Genomic DNA, 20,571 nt, shown 5'->3' with positions numbered 1-20,571 from the left:
TTCACTAAATATAGTTAAAATCTGATTATACACATTAATTAATCAGCATGTAGTAAAAATTCTGTGCTTAGTCTCTGAATTTAGAACAGGAGAAAAAGGAGCACCCTAATATTCCAATGCAATTGTAAAAATTCTCCCCAAAAAAATCACTTTGTCAGAAACTCTTCATTAATAAAGTGTTTTCCAAAATCTTTTTTGTTGTTAGACAGAGTCTCGCCCTGTTGCCCAGGATGGAGTGCAGTGGCGTGATCTCGGCTCACTGTAACCTCCGCCTCTCAGGTTCCAGTGATTCTCCTGCCTCAGCCTCCGAGTAGCTGGGATTACAGGCAAGTACCATCACGCCTGGCTAATTTTTGTATTTTTAGCAGAGACGAGACGAGGTTTCACCATGTTGGTCAGGCTGGTCTCGAATACCTGACCTCAAGTGATCTATTTGCCTCAACCTCCCAAAGTGCTGGGATTACAGGCATGAGCCACTGTGCCCGGCCACCCAAATCTTTTTAAACTACTTATTTCAAGCAAAGAGTCAAATACTTTAATTTCACAAGTATACTGTCTGACTATACTCATAAATCCAAATGGAATTTTTCATTTGGCTAAACTAAAATCGGGAAATGCAAGATGACTGATTTCTAGGGCACTCTTTTCTGCAGCGGCAGCGCAAGCCAGCACTCATCTGAAACTCCAGCTCTGCAATTCTTGTGTGACCTGGATAAGTTACTTTCTTTAAGCAGTTTCTTTTTCTGTAAAATAAAATACCTCACAGGATTTTAAGAGAATTAAATCCTTAGCTTAGGCACACAGCAAATATTCAGCATATTAATATGTTAGCTATTACTACTGCAACAGTACAATGTGAATACTATAAGATTTGGTCAGAGGCAAAGTCAGGGAAATGTGTAAGTGGATAATAATGGAGTCTTTACCACCAACAAAATCAGGGCACTTTAACCAAAAAAAAATATTTTAGATTTCTAAATCTAGATTAAAGCTTTTAGAAAAGATGAATTCTGGACATGACTGAGATCCAGTAAATGAAAAGGAGTTTAAATTAGAAACAGTAAAGAGAAAGGATTCCTCTGCCTTTCAGACCCTGGACTTTAAAATGCATTTGATCCAATTATTTTCAGAATGGAAAAAGGCCATCTAATTATACTGTAGATGGATAAAAATCTACTGGGGAGAAGACCCTTGAAGTATACATGGAAGGATCCAGATAAATATAGAGCTCATAAAACAGAACCCCTTCATGTTTCTCATACTGTAATATCAGGTCAGTTTCTACTATTTATACTGCACTGCTGTTAGAGCTAGACCTCACATGTACTACACACTAATCACTTAAAATGATAAATGGCATAATCACATTTAGTCCTGCCACCTACTGGGAAAAACTGCTTCACTTAGAATAGATTTTTCTTTTCAGTAAAAAAAATTAAATTTTCCATTGTCGCGGAACACAATAAAAACCAAGTAAGGGCAAAAGGCAACATTAATGAAGACAAGACAGGCCCTGAGGGGATCCAGCTCAACAGACTCATGCAGAAGGGTCTCCCACAGTCAGATGGTTGTCAAGAGTCCTGACCGCGTTTCCGTGATAGAGTTGCTACTAACTACTAGTGTAGACAAAACCCCATTGTCTGAAGCACACGTGGTCTTGTAGCCACAATGCCATTTGCCGTGACCCAAGGAAGCAGTTTAGCAACCAATTCCACATGGTGTGATGGGGGTGGAAAGGGCTTACAGAGGTGGGTTTACTGCTCTGCTCTGCTATTGAAAGAGCTGTTTGGCCTGGGGAAGATAATGTCTGATCCTCAGTTTCCCATCAGTAAAATGGGAGTAGTAACAGTGTAACATAAGGGAACTAGCTTGGTGCCTGCATACAGCAGGTGCTCAGCAAGCGTCCACACTGGTTTGTAGTCACCGGCCTCTACTCCAGTCATGCAGAGTAATGGCTCCGCCAACTCAGCATGTCTGCACAGCACTGGTGAGACAGAGGTCGGGGTAACAGAGTGGGACGCCAGGCAGGGGAGAGGAGGACAGGAAAGTCTGAAGGGGAAAAAGGAGATGACAGCACAGACTGGGGGCCAGGCGACAGTCTTCTAAGAGGGGACTGGGAATAACAGGCCAGGAGTTGGGGCAACTTAAGATTAAGGGTAGGGTAAAGGCACAGACTGTCTCTACGAATAAGCCAGGTAGGCTGGATAAGCCCAAAGCAAGCCATGTTGAGGTTTCCTGACCCTCCCAAGCCCACCTGCTTCTGCTTCTGCTTCTGTTGCACAGCTCAATGTCTCACTCTGCCGTGGGGACTGGGGGTAGGAGGAGGGCATGACCCAAGGAAGCAGTTTAGCAATCAATTACACTCAAACTTACATTCCAAAAAGAGCTCCCCCAAGATGTGCTGCATGATCAAAAAATTTCCATCCCAGGATCATTCCTGCTGTATCCATGGCGATAATGGCTTTCAGGGCCTGAAAGGCAGCAAGAAACAAGAGAAGTGGCACAACTGTGATTCCTCCAGCACTGACGTTTCTAACGTAAGGGCAAGAACCCACTCAACATAAAAACACCACCACTATCCCCAGAACTGCACTTCATAAAAATACTTACATTCCCTGCTGTGAACGTGAACATCGGAAGGAAAATAATGGCAAGCCTCCCTTCTGGGATCTTAGTGCAGACAGCTGCGAGGACCGTCATGATGGCACCAGACTGCAAAGTAACACAGCAGGGAGAATGGGAAACGCAACATGCAGCTGCTTATGGCTACAAGGTCTAAAGAGCAGCACATTTTCTAGAAAGTTACTTGGGTGGCTGAGGTTGTGGTGAGCCAAGATTGCTCCACTGTACTCCAGCCTGGGCGACAGAGTGAGGCTCTGTCTCAAAAAAACAACCCCAAAACAAATCAAAATTACATTTTTCCCCAAAATGAAGCAAATATAATTTGATTAGTTGATATGAAAGAGCATTAAAATTCTATGAAGTTCTGCCAGGCGCAGTGGCTCACGCCTGTAATCCCAGCACTTTGGGAGGCTGAGGTGGGCGGGTCACTTGAGGTCAGGAGTTCAAGACCAGCCTGACCAACATGAAGAAACCCCAGCTCTGCTAAAAATACAAAATCAGCTGGGCATGGTGGTGCATGCCTGTAATCCCAGCTACTCGGGAGGCTGAGGCAGGAGAATCGCTTGAACTCGGGACGCAGAGGTTGCAGTGAGCCGAGATCATGCCTTTGCACTCTAGCCTGGGCAACAAGAACGAAACTCTGTCTCAAAAAATAATAATAATAATAATAATAATAATAATAATAATTCTATGAAGTTCTTCTAAATTACCGTTCCATAGATGATTATTCTCCATCTGTTAAAAAAAAATTGTCACTATCTGTACAATTCTATGTAACACTGGTTTTTTTTTGTGATTATAACTTATTGTAATTATTGCATATTAAAGATAAAGAAGCAGTTCCATCATCCTCCTAGAATTTTCTCAATGTGGCTTTTATATAAATTTAGGTATTTATACGTCTGAATAAATCACAACTTGTTTTTTGACAAATGTTTGGGCTTACTCCCATGCACAGAGATTTTCTTCACTTTTTCTAGTCAGAAAGAAGAATTTAATGAAAATGAAACCTTATCTTCTCAGAAGACGTTCACATTCATACACAGTTTCAGTACAGTGAGTCATGAACCCTGATCCAACCAGACCTAAGAGGTATGTGTCCATGGGAAGAGGTGAAGGTCTTTTGTTCTCCATCAATATTTTTAGGTACACTGGTTATATACTTGTAATCAATATGCACATCTGATTTTACTTATTTCATAAACATATATATATATTTTTGAGACAGAGTCTCGCTGCTGCCCAAACTGGAGTGAGGTGGCACGATCTCACTGCAACCTCCGCCTCCGGGGTTCAAGTTATTCTCCCACCTCAGCCTGCTGAGTAGTTGAGACTACAGGTACACACCACCACGCCCACCTAATTTTTGTATTTTTAGTAGAGATGAGGTTTCACCATGTTGGCCAGGCTGGTTTCGAACTCCTGGCCTCAAGTGATCCACCCACCTCGGCCTACCAAATTGCTGGGATTACAGTTGTGAGCCACTGCGCCTGCGCTCATAAACATTTTTCTGTATCTACATAATCTTCAAATCTATCACACTGGTTTTTTAACTTTTTTTGGTATTATAATTTAAGTGAATCTGTTCCCTCTGCTTACAAAAGCTAAGCAGAGCTAAAGACCCGGGGTGTTACATATGAAACAAATGTAAGATGACTCTGAAAGGAAGAGAGAGGAAAGCGGACCAGCTAGGAAGCCTGAGATTCAATGAATGTTGTGGTGGTGAGTTTCCTGGGCTTTCTTTTGGCCTCATACTGATCATCCCTCAAAATGTTCTCTCTAGTCAAGGACCAAAAAAGGATAGCCTAGCAAAACAGAAATCTTGGAGACAATATTTAGAGAAACGGTTGCCCCGCAAAGGCTGAGCAGAGCCTAGACTTCCACCCTTGCCACACTGTAATGAGGCATCCCAATATGCCTAATAGGCGGTGTCAGTGGAAAGAAGCACCCTTGCTCCTCCTAGCCAAAGCGACATTAGCAGAGGTAGGACACTAGGTAGCCTGCACGCCCTGACCTCCCATCCCTGCCCTGCAGTGACAAGAGCCACTATCCCTCAGGAGGCAAAGGCGGCTGAGTGAGCAACCTACTCCTACCCAGCAGTAATGAGTCACGGCACCCCCTCTCCTCATCAGAACAGTGTCAGAAGAAGACTACTAAAACACTAGATTTCAATACGATCCAAAGTCTCATGATATCCAAAATGATCAGGCTTCAACTGAAAAATCACTCATCATATCAAGAACCAGAAAAATCTCAACTTGAATAAGAAAACACAATTGGCTGGGTGCAGTGGCTCACACCAGTAATCCGAACACTTTGGGAGGCCCAGGTGGGAGGATCACTTGAGCCCAGGAGCTTGAGACTAGCCTTGGCAATACAGGGAGACCCTGTCTCTACAGAAAGGTTTAAAAATTATCCAGGATAGTACCAATATAGTAATTTACAAACATATTTGAACAGTCCATTCAACTTTTTTTCTTTTGAGATAGGGTCTCACTACATTGCCCAGGCTGGAGCACAGCGGTGTGTTCATGGCTTACAGCAGCCTCAACCTCCTGGGCTCAGGCCTTCCTCCTACCCTCCCACCCCTCCTGAGTAGGTAGGATTACAGGTGCATGCCACCATGCCCAGCTTAATTTTGAAATTTTTTGTAGAGACGGGGTCTCACTATGTTGCCCAGGCTGGTCTCAAACCTCCTGGGCTCAAGTGATCCTCCTGCCTTGACTCTCAAAGTGTTGGGCCTACAGGCATAAGCCACTGTGCCTGGTTATCCCCTTCATCTTATAACATCTCACTAAACCAAGAGGACTAACACTTTACATTTTGTAGCAACACAACTTTGTTAATGGATTTTTTTTTTCCAGATTTCTCATTAAAAGTGCCATTATACCTGGTGATTTAATTTCCTTGAATTTTAATCACAGATTCATTAAGATATTTAGGGATAGTTTTATCCTACCATGGTTCTATAGGATTTTGATGACTGAACAGGAACTACCATGTCCACATTTTTTACTATGTGCTTCTTATTGTGCTAAGCACTCTAAATGAACTTGCCTTGCACATCAGAAATAGATGGTGTTATCCTCATTTTACATGGGGAAACTGAGGTTCAGAGAAGTTCAGTAATATGTTCTAGAAATCACAGGTAAGTAGCAGAACCAGGATTCACCCCCATCTACTTCCAAATACCTTACTGCCATACTTCATTAATTTTGCACTTCAGTTTCTTATCTGTAAGATGAGGACAACAGTTGTCCAAGAACACATCAAAAGGCCCTCGCAGGTCCTTTCAGCTAATGAGAAAGGTCTCTTCACCCTCAGAGCCCCCATAGTCCTCCAGAGAGGCCTCATTCCTTTCAGTGTGTATTAGATGTGTGTATGCTTTTTCCCCAGCTAAATTCGAATTCTGAGTCTGTGATTCATCCTAGTGGTCTTCACTGGCTTCCTATATTAGGTGCTTAGCTGTTGAAGGAGGTAGAGAATATGATTCGAAATACATAAATTATACCAGAGCGAAATTTCATAAAGAAAACAAACATTCCACGAGGGGAAAAAAAGGGGGCTTAAGAAAGCGTGTCAGTCATAGGACAGAATACAGGCCTCACTAGGAAAATTAAGTGTAAACAAATTTGGGGAACACACAAATTAGGAAATGGTTATTTTACATAAGAATTCTTTTTAAAATTGAACCTTTTTAGAGTTCCTTTAAATAGGAAATCCCCTATTTGAATGCATTTAAGTGAATTAGTATTTAAATATGTACAAACTGAATGTGTAAAGAAATATTACATAAAGATTTGCATGTGCCTAGAAATCTGCCATTAAACTCAAAACACGCTTAAAAATTTTTTCTTTTCTTTGAGACAGGGTCTTGTTCTGTCACCCAGGCTGGAGTGCAGTAGTGCGATCTCAGCTCACTGCAACCTCTACTCCATGAGTTCAAGTAATTCTCCTGGCTTAGCCTCCCAAGTAGCTGGGATTACAAGCGTGCGCAACCACACCTGGCTAATTTTTGTATTTTTAGTAGAGACAGGGTTTCATCATATTGACCAAGCTGGCCTTGAACTCCCTGACTTTAAGCGAGCTGCCCACCTCAGCCTCCCAAAGTGCTAGGATTACAGGTGTGAGCCACTGCACTCGGCCTCAAAACACTTAAAAAAAAAAATTATTTTTTTTGAGACAGGGTCTTGCTATGTCACGCAGGCTGGAGAGTAGTGGTGCAATCATAGCTTACCGCAGCCTCAACCTCCTAGGCTCAAGCTATCCTCCTACCTCAGCCTCCTGAGTAGCTGAGACTACAGGCATGAGCCACCACACCCGGTTAATTTTTTAAATTTTTTGTACAGATAGGATCTTGGTATGTCACCCAGGCTGGCTTCGAATTCTTGGGCTCATCCTCCCGCCTTGGCCTCCCAAAGTGCTGGGATTACAGGTGTAAACTGCTGCATCCAGTCTAAGAAAAAATGTTTTAAGCATCCAGAATATAAGAGCTCTGAGGGCAGGAGCCTTTGTCGTCGTTGTTGTTCCCCACTTTCTAAAACCGTCACGAATAATCGTGATCATCCTGCTCACTGGCTGTATCCCCAGGCTCTAGCATAGTACCCAGCAGGCACTCCAATATTGACTAAATAGGATAAAGCACCAGATTCAAACCTGTAATTAGAATTTTCCAATACTGGATTGGGCTCTTTGGTTTAGGAGGATTGCATACTTACTGTTCTGAGACATACTCTATTTTGGTAAACATATATAGAGAGAGCCAATGGTTAAAAGCCACAGCCAGAAATTTACAAAGCTTTACAAATGTATAACTGAAAATTAGTCAACTGTATTGTTTCAATGTTAATTTCTTGGTTTCCATGTAGGGTGAAGGACATATGAGAAGCCCTTATCAATTTTACAACATTCTTCTAATTCTAAACTTATTTCAAAGTAAACTTAAAAATTAAATTAAAAAAAATTAAATAGAAATACTTACTGCACCGAGTGATGGTCCGTATCTTCCTGTGGCAACTTTACCCACGTAACTGACAAAATTGGAAATAACACCTGAGAAACAAGTCACATTACAATAACTTAAGTGAGGTATAAAAATGGTTTGCATTTTTTTTTTCTTTTTCTTTTTTCTTTGAGACAGAGTTTCACTCTTTCATCCAGGCTGCTGAAGTGCAGTGGTACAATTTTGGCTCACTGCAACCTCCGCCTACCAGGTTCAAGTTATTCTCATGCCCCAGCCTCCGGAGTAGCTGGGATTACAGGTGTACGGTTTTCATTTCTGACTTCCACACAGATAAACACAGTGTCAGGTTTCAGTCTGGATCACTGTGAGGATACAGGCATGAATACTTATGCTGCCTATCATTTCAGCGACTTTACAGGGGATGAAAAGTCTGACCTACTGCATGATCTGCTGAGCGAGGGTCACTCACTTTACTTCTCAGTTACCATTTTCCTCAACTGTAACATGAAGACTCATTCTCAGGAGTATATTCTCTGGGCTGTACTCTAGACACACTAAATCAGAATATCTGGGGTAGGACAACAGACTGGATACTCCCTTAAGTCTCTTTGGCTTCACTGTCATTTTAGTCAACTTGGCTCATTTTTAAAAACTTCCTATGGAGCAGGAATTAATGTATCTGAAACAGACCCACAGTAACTACAACATAACTAGTGCTTGGGAAAGAACTACACACTTACCTTACAAGCCAAAGACAATGCTCAGCTTTTTTTGAAGGACTAGATACACATAAGTATTCGATGAACACTAATTAAGCATCTACTCTGGGCCTTGTGGTAGATGCTTTTATTTAGTGCTTTCTTTAACCCCTTATCATGAGGAGGTAAGTACCATGAGGTTTAGTCATTTTTGCAACATCACACAGCTGGTAGTAGAAATAGGATCTGAACCTGGGTCTCTCTCCAAGCTCAGTGTTTTTCACTACAGCACAGCAAAACTGCCAGATATACTGTTTCTAAATGTAGAGATTTTAGAAATTAATTTTTATATTGTATTAAGTAAGTACATTTTACAAACAGAGAGGTAAGTAAAATCTGACCAACTGTCACGTTAGCAGCATCTAGGGACCTGTCATGCATGAGAATTTCCTAACTGAAATAAGAAAATGATACCATCTTCAAGACCATGGCTAGGAAGTGGTTCCGTGCCAACATACATTCTTGCAAAGAAAGAACAAGCTCGTTCTTGACAATCATATTGCATAGCTCTGATTTAAAGCTTTCTGTGAACTGAACACACCGGGGGAAATGAGTTTGCTTAAGGTTATTTAACAAAGACCCAGGAGATTGAGGCAGCCGGGAAGACTGGGAACCACTATCTATAAAATGGTAGGCCTAAACTAAAGAAATCAAGGCCCAATGAGATTTTTTAAATGACGTGCTTAAATTCTATACTAATCTTTACTTAACTCTTGTTTATCCTAACTTAAAATTAAGCATACCCACATAATTCATATGTAAGAGGAAATCAGCAAAATGAGAAGCAGAAAAGGCACACCTCCACCAATCTGTGGCACCCTTCTCTACATACACTGTGAGAAACAAATACATTCTGAGCACTGACTACGTGTAGAATATGGCAGTAACCATTCCCTGTGTCCCTTATGCAGATAGGTTAGAGTGCTTATACTTTCAAAGGCCCTGAGATTAAAGCATATTACCTGCAGATAGGTACAATGCCATGAACTGCTCTTGACCCAGAATATTCACTATGCTGGAAGAGAAGCTCCACAAAACGTACATATTTGCCGCCATGTGAAATAAGGAGAAATGGCTGAATGTTGACAGCAACATTGGAGAACAAAGGACTTCTACAAGAGAAAGAAAAACACGGTCTGGTAATCATGGAACACACAGCCAATAAAAATTATCTATTTTAAACTTTTAAAAGTAGGCTGGGCGTAGTGGCTCACGCCTGTAATCCCAGCACTTTGGGAGGCCAACGCAGGCAGATCACTAAGTTGGGAGTTCAAGACCAGCCTGGCCAACGTGGTCAAACCCCATCTCTATTAAAAACATAAAAATTAGCCAGGCATGGTGGCACACGCCTGTAATTCCAACTACTTGGGAGGCTAAGACGGGAGAATCACCTGGACCCGGGAGGTGGAGGTTGCAGTGAGCTGAGATTGAGCCACTGCACTCCAGCCTGGGCCACAGAGTGAGACTATCTCAAAAAAACAAAAAACAAAAAACTATGAAACAAATTAAACATGGAAAACAAAAACAGCTTTTTTCTTTCTTTCTTTCTTTTTTTTTTGAGACGGAGTCTTGCTCTGTCACCCAGGCTGGAGTGCGGTGGCGTGATCTCGGCTCACTGCAAGCTCCGCCTCCCAGGTTCATGCCATTCTCCTGCCTCAGCCTCCGAGTAGCTGGGACTACAGGCGCCCGCCACCACGCCTGGCTAATTTTTTGTATTTTTAGTAGAGACGGGGTTTCACTGTGTTAGCCAGGATGGTCTCGATCTCCTGACCTCGTGATCTGCCTGCCTCGGCCTCCCAAAGTGCTGGGATTACAGGCGTGAGCCACCGCACCTGGCATCAACAACAGCTATTAAGACATTTTCTTTTTTTTTTTTTTTTTCCCTGGAGACAGAGTCTTGCTGTGTTGCCTCAGGCTGGAATGCAGTGGCATGAACTTGGCTCACTGCAGCCTCAACTTCCTGGGCTTAAGTGATCCTCCCACCTCAGCCTCCTGAGTAGTTGGTACCACAGGTACGCACTCCCATGCCCAACTAATTTTTGTATTTTTAGTAGAGATGGGGTTTCACCACGTTTCCCAGGCTGGTCTTGAACTCCTGAGCTCAAGCAGTTCACCTGCCTCAGCCTTCCCAAGTGCTGGGATTATAGGTGTGAGCCACTGTGCCCAGCTTAAGACATCATTTTTAAAAGTGGTAAAAAGCTGTCTTAGTAAATCTCTTTTCTACTTCGTAAGCAACCCATAAAGACTCTCAGTTCAATTAAAGCAACTTGTCCTTATGGCAAAAGTTGATAAAAAAATAAGCAGTCTGGGCAACATAGACTTCATTTGCACTAAAAACAAAAAAATTAGCTGGGCATGGTGGCATGCGCCTGTAGTCCCAGCTCCTGAGAGCTGAGGTGTGAGGATCACTTGAGCCTGAGAAGCAGAGGTTGCGGTGAGGCAAGATTGTGTCACTGCACTCCAGCCTGGGCAGCAGAGCAAGACCCTGTCTCAAAAAAATAAAATAAAATAAAAAATGAAAAAGTAAATTATGTTAATTATAAAGTTGTATGTAATATTTTCCTTAAAGAATAAACTTGTCGGCTGGGCATGGCGGCTCACACCTATAATCCCAGCACTTTGGGAGGCTGAGGTGGGCGGATCATTGAGGCCACGAGTTCAAGACCAGCCTAGCCAACATGGCAAAACCCGTCTCTGCTAAAAATATAAAAATTAGCCAGGCATGGTGGCATGCGCCCATAATCCCAGCTACTCAAGAGGCTAGCGGCACGAGAATTGCGTGAACCCAGGAGGCAGAGGTTACAATGAGACAAGATTGCCCCCACTGCACTCCAGCCTGGCGACAGAGCTAGACTCTATCTCCAAAAAAAAAAAAAAAAAAAAAAAAAAAACAGAATAGGCTCTTAATTTGTCAAAAAATATTTAGATATTTGCTATGGGTGAGGTTCATTTTAGGTATCTAGGATATTACATTGAGAGAGATGAGGCTGGGCACAGTGGCTCATGCCTGTAATCCCAGCACTTTTGGAGGCTGAGCCGGGCGGATCACCTGAGGTCGGGTGTTCAAGAACAGCCTGTCCAACATGGTGAAACCCTGTCTCTATTAAAAATACAAAAACTAGTTGGGTGTGGTAGCGGGCACCTGTAATCCCAGCTACTAGGGAGGCTAAGGCAGGAGAATCACTTGAACCTCGGAGGCGGAGGTTGCAGTGAGCTGAGATTGCACCACTGTACTCTAGCCTGGGCAACAGAGCAAGACTCTGTCTCAAAAAAAGAAAAAGAAAAAGAGAGATGAGGTCCCAGTCCTCAATGAAGGAGCTTACAGCCTGTCCTCTGCATTTTGCTTGTAGCTATCGATAGGTAACTCGTCTTTTTTACAGCACTTTCATTAACTAAAGCATATTTCTTTCATATTATTTCTACCTTAAAATAAAATCAAACAAGTCCGACTTACTTGAGGCTGGATTCGATGTGAAATATCTGATCATTGTCCGCTGCAGAGAAGGTACTCTCCATAAACAGAATACAAGGACATTTGCAGCTATAATACCTACAAAATAAATATTTATAATTTAGGGAGGTTAAAAATAAAAGCAAAAAAGTCTGATCTAAATTACCGCCTTGTAAGATCTCTTCCACAATTATGTAAGAGTACTGTATACTTGGGGGATGGGGGTGAGCTAAAAAAAAACCAAGTGAAATCAATGCTTTTAAAGTATCAGCACTGCCTAGGGTTGGTAAAGTCACAGAATTCCTGAGAAATCGCAAATGCTCTAGGAGCTAACTTCCTTTCCCTAGATCCGTATTTTACTTCTTTAGAACAGTTTACTCTCTCAATAATAATCAGATCAATAATTTATTGTCTATAATAGCCAAACCAAAGACAGAAGTAATATATAAAATTAGGTTCTTTGGCCAAGAGTAGAAAAGCTAACATTACTCCTTTTTCCTCAGGGCATCGTGTGCTTCTTAAACTTACTGCCAGCTTATGGAAACATGTGAGAGTCATCTGTGTAGGTGAAGGTCAACATGTTTGAGAAAAATACTCATGTGATAGGAATTCAGGGATAATTTAGAAACACTCTGCAACTGCTTCTGAAGTCTGTTTACATGTGGGAGTTGGGTGACTTTCCTTTTTCTGTAAGTGTTGATGTTGTTAGTACTACTATGAAATTGAGGTTTATTTGATAATAGAATTAACTTGTTAGATTTTAGATAAGAAATTAAGTTATTCTTGAAAACTACAAACTTTAAAAAATATATTAATTTTATGAATTGCCACAACTCCTTCACATAGCAGGTATTCATCTATTTGTTGAATTAAAATAATTTAAACAATTTTATTCCTCCAGTCTCTGTAAGCAACAGGCAAGTAGCACTTTCACCTTCTCCAATGCCAGTAAGGACTGATTTCAATAACATTCTGGTAAGAGGATTTACTTTAGAAAATATTCTTTGTCTAGTCCCTGGCAGCTGCTACGTCTCGGTGTTACCTGTGGCTTCTGCACTTGCTCATTCTGTAAGGCTCTCAGCTAGCCCCTGGCATTTCTAGTCTGTCCAGTTTTTGCTCTCCCACTTGAGAGGTGGGAAAGGAAGCTACATTTTTCACAGATCTTAAGACATTTTTCCCATTTTAATATCTGAAATCAGGATGCATCTTATAATTGGTGGTATGTGATAGCTCAATTGGTAGCATTTTTTCTCTGTAGTACGTTAAATAAAATTTTCTTGCATTTTGTTGAACTGATTCCATCAGTTGTATCAGATGTCTCACTAGCGGGGACTGTGACAGCCATTATACCATCTTTGGTAAATAATTACCCAGAACTCTTTTAAGGATGGTGAGAGGGACAGCATTTATGCAAAGATGGGAAAAGGGATCATACACCAGGCAATGAAGAGCGAAAAGCACTGTGTGCACCTCCCAGTGTGGAGCCTGGAACCCTGGGAAGGGTAGGCAGGCAGAGCCTCCTCAGAGGGACTGGAGTCTTGGGAGGGTTATCCTACAGGAAGAGCAGTGATTCGTGTTGCCCAGGATTCTTTAGTTTCCTCTGGGAGAGTTAATCATCTTCACTATGCAGAGTGCACGCTTCGGTCTAGGTGGTCATACCCAGTGACTGATATCTTAGGGTAAAGAAGACCTGAGAATAGTCTGGCCATGATCATAAAGATCGGATTGCCAAGATCATGATCTGTCAGGGCTTTGGTGTTTTACTCTAATTGTGGTTCAAGGCAAAGCGAGCAAAATGGGGGCCCTGATCCTGCCTGCTAGGCTGAAAAATGGCAACGACTACTCTGCTTCTGCTGTCAGTTCCATGGGCAACTTCCTCAAACCACTGATACACAGCACACACAGCTTCTGGAAACCACAGGTACCACAGCACTGTCAAGAGGAGGGTATGTCTCTGGATAAAGTGATTACAATAAAGGAAAATACATGGAAAAAAAAAAAAAAGATAAAGGCCAGGCGCGGTGGCTCACGCCTGTAATCCCAGGAGCACTTTGGAAGACTGAGGCAGATGGATCACCTGAGGTTGGGAGTTCGAAATCAGCCTGACCAGCATGGAAAAACCTCGTCTCTACTAATAATACAAAATTAGCCAGGCATAGTGGTGCAAGCCTATAGCCCCGGTTACCCGGGAGGCTGAGGCAGGAGTGAACCCAGGAGGCGGAGGTTGCAGTGAGTCAAGATCACGCCATTGCACTCCAACCTGGGCAACAAGAACAAAACTCTGTCTCAAAACCAAAAAAGTGGGGGAAGATAACCAAAGACATCAAGGTTAACAGTAGACAAAGAGTTAACACTGCTAAGTTTTCAATCCAAATGCAAGAAGCTTTTCTGATAAATTATGTAGTACTGGCACTGAAACAGACTGTAGCCAAAATCCCTTACTTCATAAGCCAGTGGTCATCAAACTGCTTTCATGAGGCACCCCATTAGTAAACACCATCCATTAGTAAGAGACACATCCCATGTATGTATACTTATTAACAAATTATGTACGTGAACCACTATAAATTCATCATAAGACATATTTAACAAATTTAAAAGAAGAAAAGTGAAATGCACATACTTTCTTCTTTGTAAACCCTATTCTGAAGGCCAATTATAGATGAGAAAAACTGAGGCTGTAAAAGGTACAAGTTGCCAGTCAAATTCAGTGGCCAAGCCAGAAAATCTAGTGCTCTTTCTACTATGCACCAAGACATGGGGAGCCAGGACGATTTATTTTGACCTTGGTCACTCTAGGACTTCAGACACCACATAAAAATGGCTTCCTTACTGGGAAAGAGCATATGCTGGTCCCCAGAAGCAGATAAGAATGAGAGGATTTGTGACAATCCTAGGCCTACTGAGGCAGTACTGCATTTTGGCTAAAAGTATGGGTGAAGGAGTCCAGCAGAAGTGACTCTGTCCTACTTACATTATAACCTCAGGAAGCGGCCTAACCTCTCAGCTTGTTTCCTCTTCTGTAAAATGAGGATAATAAAATCTACCTGAAAGGGTTGAATGGGCCGGGTGTGGTGGCTCATGCCTATAATCCTAGCACTTTGGGAGGTCCAGGCAGAAGGATCCATCCCTTGAGCCTAGAAGTTTGAGACCAGCCTGGGCAACATAGTGAGACTTCCTCTTTCCAAAAAAATGAACAAAATCAGCTGGGCATGGTGGCACATGCTTGGGTCCCAGCTATTTGGGAGGCTAAGGAAACCAGGAAGTCGAGTCTGCAGTGAGACAAAATTGCGCCACTGTACTCATCTGGGCGACAGAGGGAGACCCTGTCTCAAAAATAAATAAATAAATAAAAAGGAAAAAAAAGGGTTGAGTGATGATGAAATGAGAAAACATGATTAGTCACACAGTGATGAACCAACAAATGGAAAACATGGTGAAAAGAAAACGGCCTTTTGAGGTCTGAATCCTAAGTATATCACTTAGCAGTTTTGTGGCCTATGGCACTTTATTCCCTCATTTGTAAAATGAGGATAATACCTCCTACCTCATAAAGGTTGTAGTGGGGCTTAAATAAGATAGTACATGCACCTAGAATGCAAATGATCAAAGAGTAATGGTTTCCTCCTCTCTCCTTCTCTGAGAAATAGAAGGGCTTAAGTTTTGTATATCTCCACTTAGGAGGGATGTCACCTGCTTCTTCCTGACTCTATGGTAACTCTTGGACAAGCTTGGCACTACTGATTCAGGAAGGCTGCTGCTGTCCTCACACCTGTGTAATGCACTGGACTACGTAAGGAAAAAGTAACAAAATAAGGATCTCTGAAAACTCTCCTTCATAAGAGCAATGAAAGAACTGGCAAATTTGTCAGAATCAACTTTTTCAGAACTCTGGAAACTAATCAAAGGCTTATAGCAAACCAGGGCATATTTACTTAAGAAAAACAGCTGAATCTCAAAACAGCTAGCTTTACAGCATTTTGCCATTCTCCTGCCTCAGCCTCCCGAGTAGCTGGAACTACAGGTGCCCGCCACCACACTTGGCTAATTTTTTGTATTTTCAGTAGAGACGGGGTTTCACCATGTCAGCCAGGATGGTCTTGATCTCCTGACCTTATGATCCGCCCACCTCGGCCTCCCAAAGCTTTGCAGCATTTTAACTTGGCCTAGTCCAATCCCCCGTTCTCTAGTTACAAGGTAGTCTTAAAAACCGAGGTAGCTGGTAGAATGGAGCTGGAGCTCTTTCAAAGCCTCATTCCCAAAGAATTGTCATTATTTGACCTGGCTGTTGATTCCATGTAAGACCCACTTTCAAGGCTGTTTAACCTGACTGGGAGCTCCCCAAGTACAAAACTTTTCACAGAGGGTGTTTGTCAAAAACAATGACAGGTAAGTGTTTTAAGTTTCAGACTGCCTGAGATGCTGGATAACACACATGGAGGCAAATAAGAGACTAATCAAAAATCTTAAGAGGAAAAGCAGGGGAATAACATTTCCATAGAAACTTTGAAAACCTCCAACATATTCCTGGACCCTAGAAGGCCACATGCATAGTAAGACAAAATAGACCTCAAGACAAAATTCATTGCTAGAGAAAAAGGAGGATATTATACAATGATGAAAAGGCCAATTCATCAAGAAATAACAATTAGAAACATGCACCTAACAAAAGAATCTCAAAAGACATGAAGAAAAGGACAGAACTGAAGGGAAAAACAACTCAACAATAATAGCTGGAGACTTCAGAACTCCATTTACAATAATAGAGAGATTAATTAAATGATTAGCAAGGAAGTAGAAGACTTGAGCAACTCTATAAAACAACTTGACTTAACAGACACCTATAGAACACACCATCCAACAAAAGCAGAATATACATTCTTCTCAAGTGCACGTGCAGCATATTCTAGGATATGTTCAGTCACAGAACAATTCTCAATAAACTTAAACTAGAACACTAAATTATACAAAGTACGTCCTCTGATCACGTGGAATGAAATTACAAATCAATACAGAAATAAACTCAGAAAATTCACCAGTATGTGGAAATTAACAAACTCCTAAATAACCAATGGTTCAAAGAAGAAATCACAAGGGCAACTAGGAAACTGAGATGAATGAAAACAAAAATACAATATGCCAAAATTTATAGGATGCAACAAAAGTGGTGCTATGAAATGTCCACATTAAAAAAGGAGATCTCAACTCAATAACCTAACTTTTCACCTTAAGAAAGTGTAAAGAGAAGAGCAAACTAAAACCAAAGCAAGGAGAAGGAAAGTATGAAGAAAATAGGTAAGTGAATAAAAAAAAAAAAAGCAAAATTAATAAATACAAAAGTTGGATCTGTTTGAAATGATAATAAAATTGACAAACTTTTAGCTATAGTGACAAAGAAAAAAAGACTCAAATTACTAAAGTCATGTCATACAGGTCTGAGATTTGCTAAAAAATAAAAGGAAAAATAAAAACAAATTACTAAAATCAGGAATGAAAGCAGAATGTTACTACCAACCTTACAGAAATCAGAATTACTACAAAATACAATGAACAATTATATACCAACAAATGAGAATAACTTAGATGAAATTTAAAATTCCTAGAAAGACACCAACTACTAAAACTGACTTGAAAAAACAGAAAATCTGAACAGACCAAGAATAAATACAGAGACTGAATTAGTAATTTAAAAAACTTACCACAAAGAAAAGTCCAGAGCCAGATAAGGTGTTAGGTGCCTATGTTTCTCATTGGCTTCACTAGTATTTGAGTTTCCTACAGTTGTTGTAAGACAAACTTGGTGGCTTAAAACAACAAAAATCTATTCTCTTCCAGTTCTGGAAGCTAGAAGTCAGAAACCAAGGTGTGAAGTGTCAGCAGGGCCATGCTTCCTTTTGAAGGCTCTAGGGAAGTGTCCTTCCTTCCCTCTTCCTAGCTTCTGGTGGCTCCCGACAATTCTTGGCGGTGTTTGGCTTATAGGTGCATCACTCCAATCTTTGCCACCATCTCTTTGGTCTTGTTTTCTGTATCTTTCTTTGTCCTCTCCTCTTCTTATAAAAACATGAGTCAATGGATTACGGTACATCCTAATGTAATATGATCTCTCTGTAACTAATCAAATCTGCAAAGCCGCTATTTCAAGTAAAGTAACATTCTGTGGTTCTAGGTGGACACAAATTTTGGGGAAGCACACTATTCAACTTACTACAGCTGGGAAATTCTACCAAATATAAAGGAGAATTAACACCAATCCTTCTCTAACTCTTTCAAAAAATAGAAGAGGAAGGAACATTTTCCAACTCATTCTATGTAGCCAGTATCACCTTCGTATCAAAACCAAAGACATCACAAAAAAACTATCAATATCCCTTTATGAAAACAGATGCAAAAATCCTCAAGAAAATTTTGGCAAACCAAATCCAGCCATATATAAAAAGAATTATAAATCATGACCAAGTGGAATTTGTCACAGGAATGCCAGTTGGGTTCAACATATGAAAAATCAACGTAATATTTCACATTAACAAAGTTGGAAGACTCACAATTCATAGTTTCAGAATTTACAACACAAATCTACAGGAATAAAGACAATGTAGTACTAGAATAAGGACAGATATATAAATCAATGGACAGAACTGAGAGTCCGGAAATATACCCCATATGATTATGGTCAACTGGTTTTTCACTAAGGTTCCAAAAAAATTCAATGGTGGAAAGAATAGTCTCGTCAAAAAATGGTGCTCAGAAAAGTGGATATCCATAAGCAAAAGAATGAGTTTGGACCCCTACCTCAAACCAAATACAAACATTACCTCAGAATTAATTAAATGTCTAAATTGAAGAGCTAAAATTTTGAAGCTCTTAGAAGAAAACACAGGTACACATCTTTGTGACCTTGAATTAGGTCACAGTTTCCTTGACATGACACTTAAAAGTACAAGCAACAAAGGAAAAAATAGATAAAATGAACTTCAGCAAAATTAGAATGTTTATGCTTTGGAAAACACTGTGAAGAAAGTGATAAGAAAACTCACAGAATGGGAAAAATATTTGTGAATCGTATCTCTTAATAAGTATCTCTTAATCATATCTCCAAAATATAAAAATAACTTTTACAACTTAACAAAAAGACAAATGGCTATTTTTAAATGAGGAAAACATTTGGAGAAACAGGCATTTCTCCGAAGAAGACTAAATATACAGTAAGACATGAAAAGATGTTCATTACTCATTAAGGAAAGGCAAATCAAAACCACACTGATATCCCTTTACACTCACCAGGATGGATAATAATAAAGGCAACAAAATGGGAGAAAATGTGCAAATCATATCTGATAAGGGATTAATATCCAGAATATATAAAAAGCTCAACAGCCCAATGTAAAAATGGGCAAAGGAAGTAAATAGAAAGTTCTCCAGAGAAGATATACAAATACCCAATAAGCACATGAAAAGATGCTCACCATTACTAATCACTAGCAAAATCTGTGGGGAAAAGAAAGAAAGATCAGACTGTTACTCTGTCTATATAGAAAGAAGTAGACATAAGAGACTCCATTTTGTTCTATATCTGAGATGCTGTTAATCTGTGACCCTACCCCCAACCTTGTCCTTGCAAGAGACATGTCCTGTGGTGACTCAAGGTTTAATGGATTTTGGGCTGTGCAGGATGTGCTTTGTTAAACAAGTGCCTGAAGGCAGTATGCTGGTTAAAAGTCATCAGCATTCTCTTAATCTCAAGTACCCAGGGACACGTACACTGCCAAAGGGTGTACACTGCCAAAGGTCGCAGGGACCTCTGCCTAGGAAAGCTAGGTATTGTCCAAGGTTTCTCCCCATGTGACAGTCTGAAATATGGCCTCGTGGGAAGAGAAAGACCTGATCGTCCCCCAGCCTGACACCCGTGAAGGGTCTGTGCTGAGGAGGACTAGTGTAAGAGGAAAAGAAGCCTCTTGGCAGTTGAGATAGAGAAAAGCATCTGTCTCCTGCCCGTCCCTGGGCAATGGAACATCTCAGTGTAAAACCCAATTGTATGTTCTGTTTACTGAGAAACGAGAAAACCGCCTTAGGGCGAAAGGTGGGACTTGCTAATGCAATGCTGCTCTTTATGCACTAAAAAAGTTTATGAAGATGTTTGCATATGCATATCAAGGCACAGCACTTTTCCTTAAACTTATTCATGTCACAGAGCTCTTTATTCATATGTCTTACTGCTGACCTTTTCCCTACAATGATCCTATTATCTTGTCACTTCCCTTTTTCTAAGATGGTAAAGATAATTATCAATAAATACTAGGGGAACTCAGAGACCAGTGCTGGTGTGGGCCCTCTGTAAGCTGAGCGCCGGTCCCCTGGGCCCACTTTTTCTTTCTCTATACTTTGTCTCTGTGTCTCATTTCTTTTCTCAAGTCTCTCGTTCCACCTAAAGAGAAACGCCCACATGTGTGGAGGGGCAGGCCACTCCTTCAAACATGGAAATTAAAACTATACCCATTAGGACAGCTATCATCAAATTTCAAAAAAAGGAAAACAGGCCAGGCATGGTGGCTCACACCTGTAATCCCAGCACTTTGGGAGGCTGAGGCAGGTGGATCACCTCAAGGTCAGGAGTTCGAGACCAGCCTGACCAATATGGTGAAACCTTGTCTCTACTAAATAAATAAATAAATAAATAAATAAATAAAATAAATAAATAAATTAGCCAGGTGTGGTGGCATGAGCCTGTAGTCCCAGCGACTTGGTAGGCTGAGACAGGAGAATTGCTTGAACCTGGGAGG

General features: G+C 41.0%; 1 protein-coding gene across 1 annotated transcript in view; it reads right to left on the bottom strand.

Annotated features, from left to right (window-relative positions):
• Positions 1–20,571, bottom strand: part of PARL (presenilin associated rhomboid like) — a 52,972-nt gene that overhangs the window by 1,720 nt on the left and 30,681 nt on the right. Inside the window, exons 5-9 of the mRNA XM_007971945.3 lie at positions 11,798–11,893; positions 9,306–9,455; positions 7,604–7,674; positions 2,611–2,712; positions 2,374–2,471 (exon numbers count right to left, since the gene is read on the bottom strand). Of these exons, the coding sequence (XP_007970136.1) occupies positions 2,374–2,471; positions 2,611–2,712; positions 7,604–7,674; positions 9,306–9,455; positions 11,798–11,893 (517 nt within the window). The remainder of the gene's footprint in view (positions 1–2,373; positions 2,472–2,610; positions 2,713–7,603; positions 7,675–9,305; positions 9,456–11,797; positions 11,894–20,571) is intronic.

The sequence above is a fragment of the Chlorocebus sabaeus genome, chromosome 15 (genome assembly GCF_047675955.1).
Source record: "Chlorocebus sabaeus isolate Y175 chromosome 15, mChlSab1.0.hap1, whole genome shotgun sequence".
NCBI lineage: Eukaryota > Metazoa > Chordata > Mammalia > Primates > Cercopithecidae > Chlorocebus > Chlorocebus sabaeus.
The sequence above is the reverse complement of the archived record's forward strand: the minus strand, read 5'-3'. Positions and strand labels throughout refer to the sequence as shown.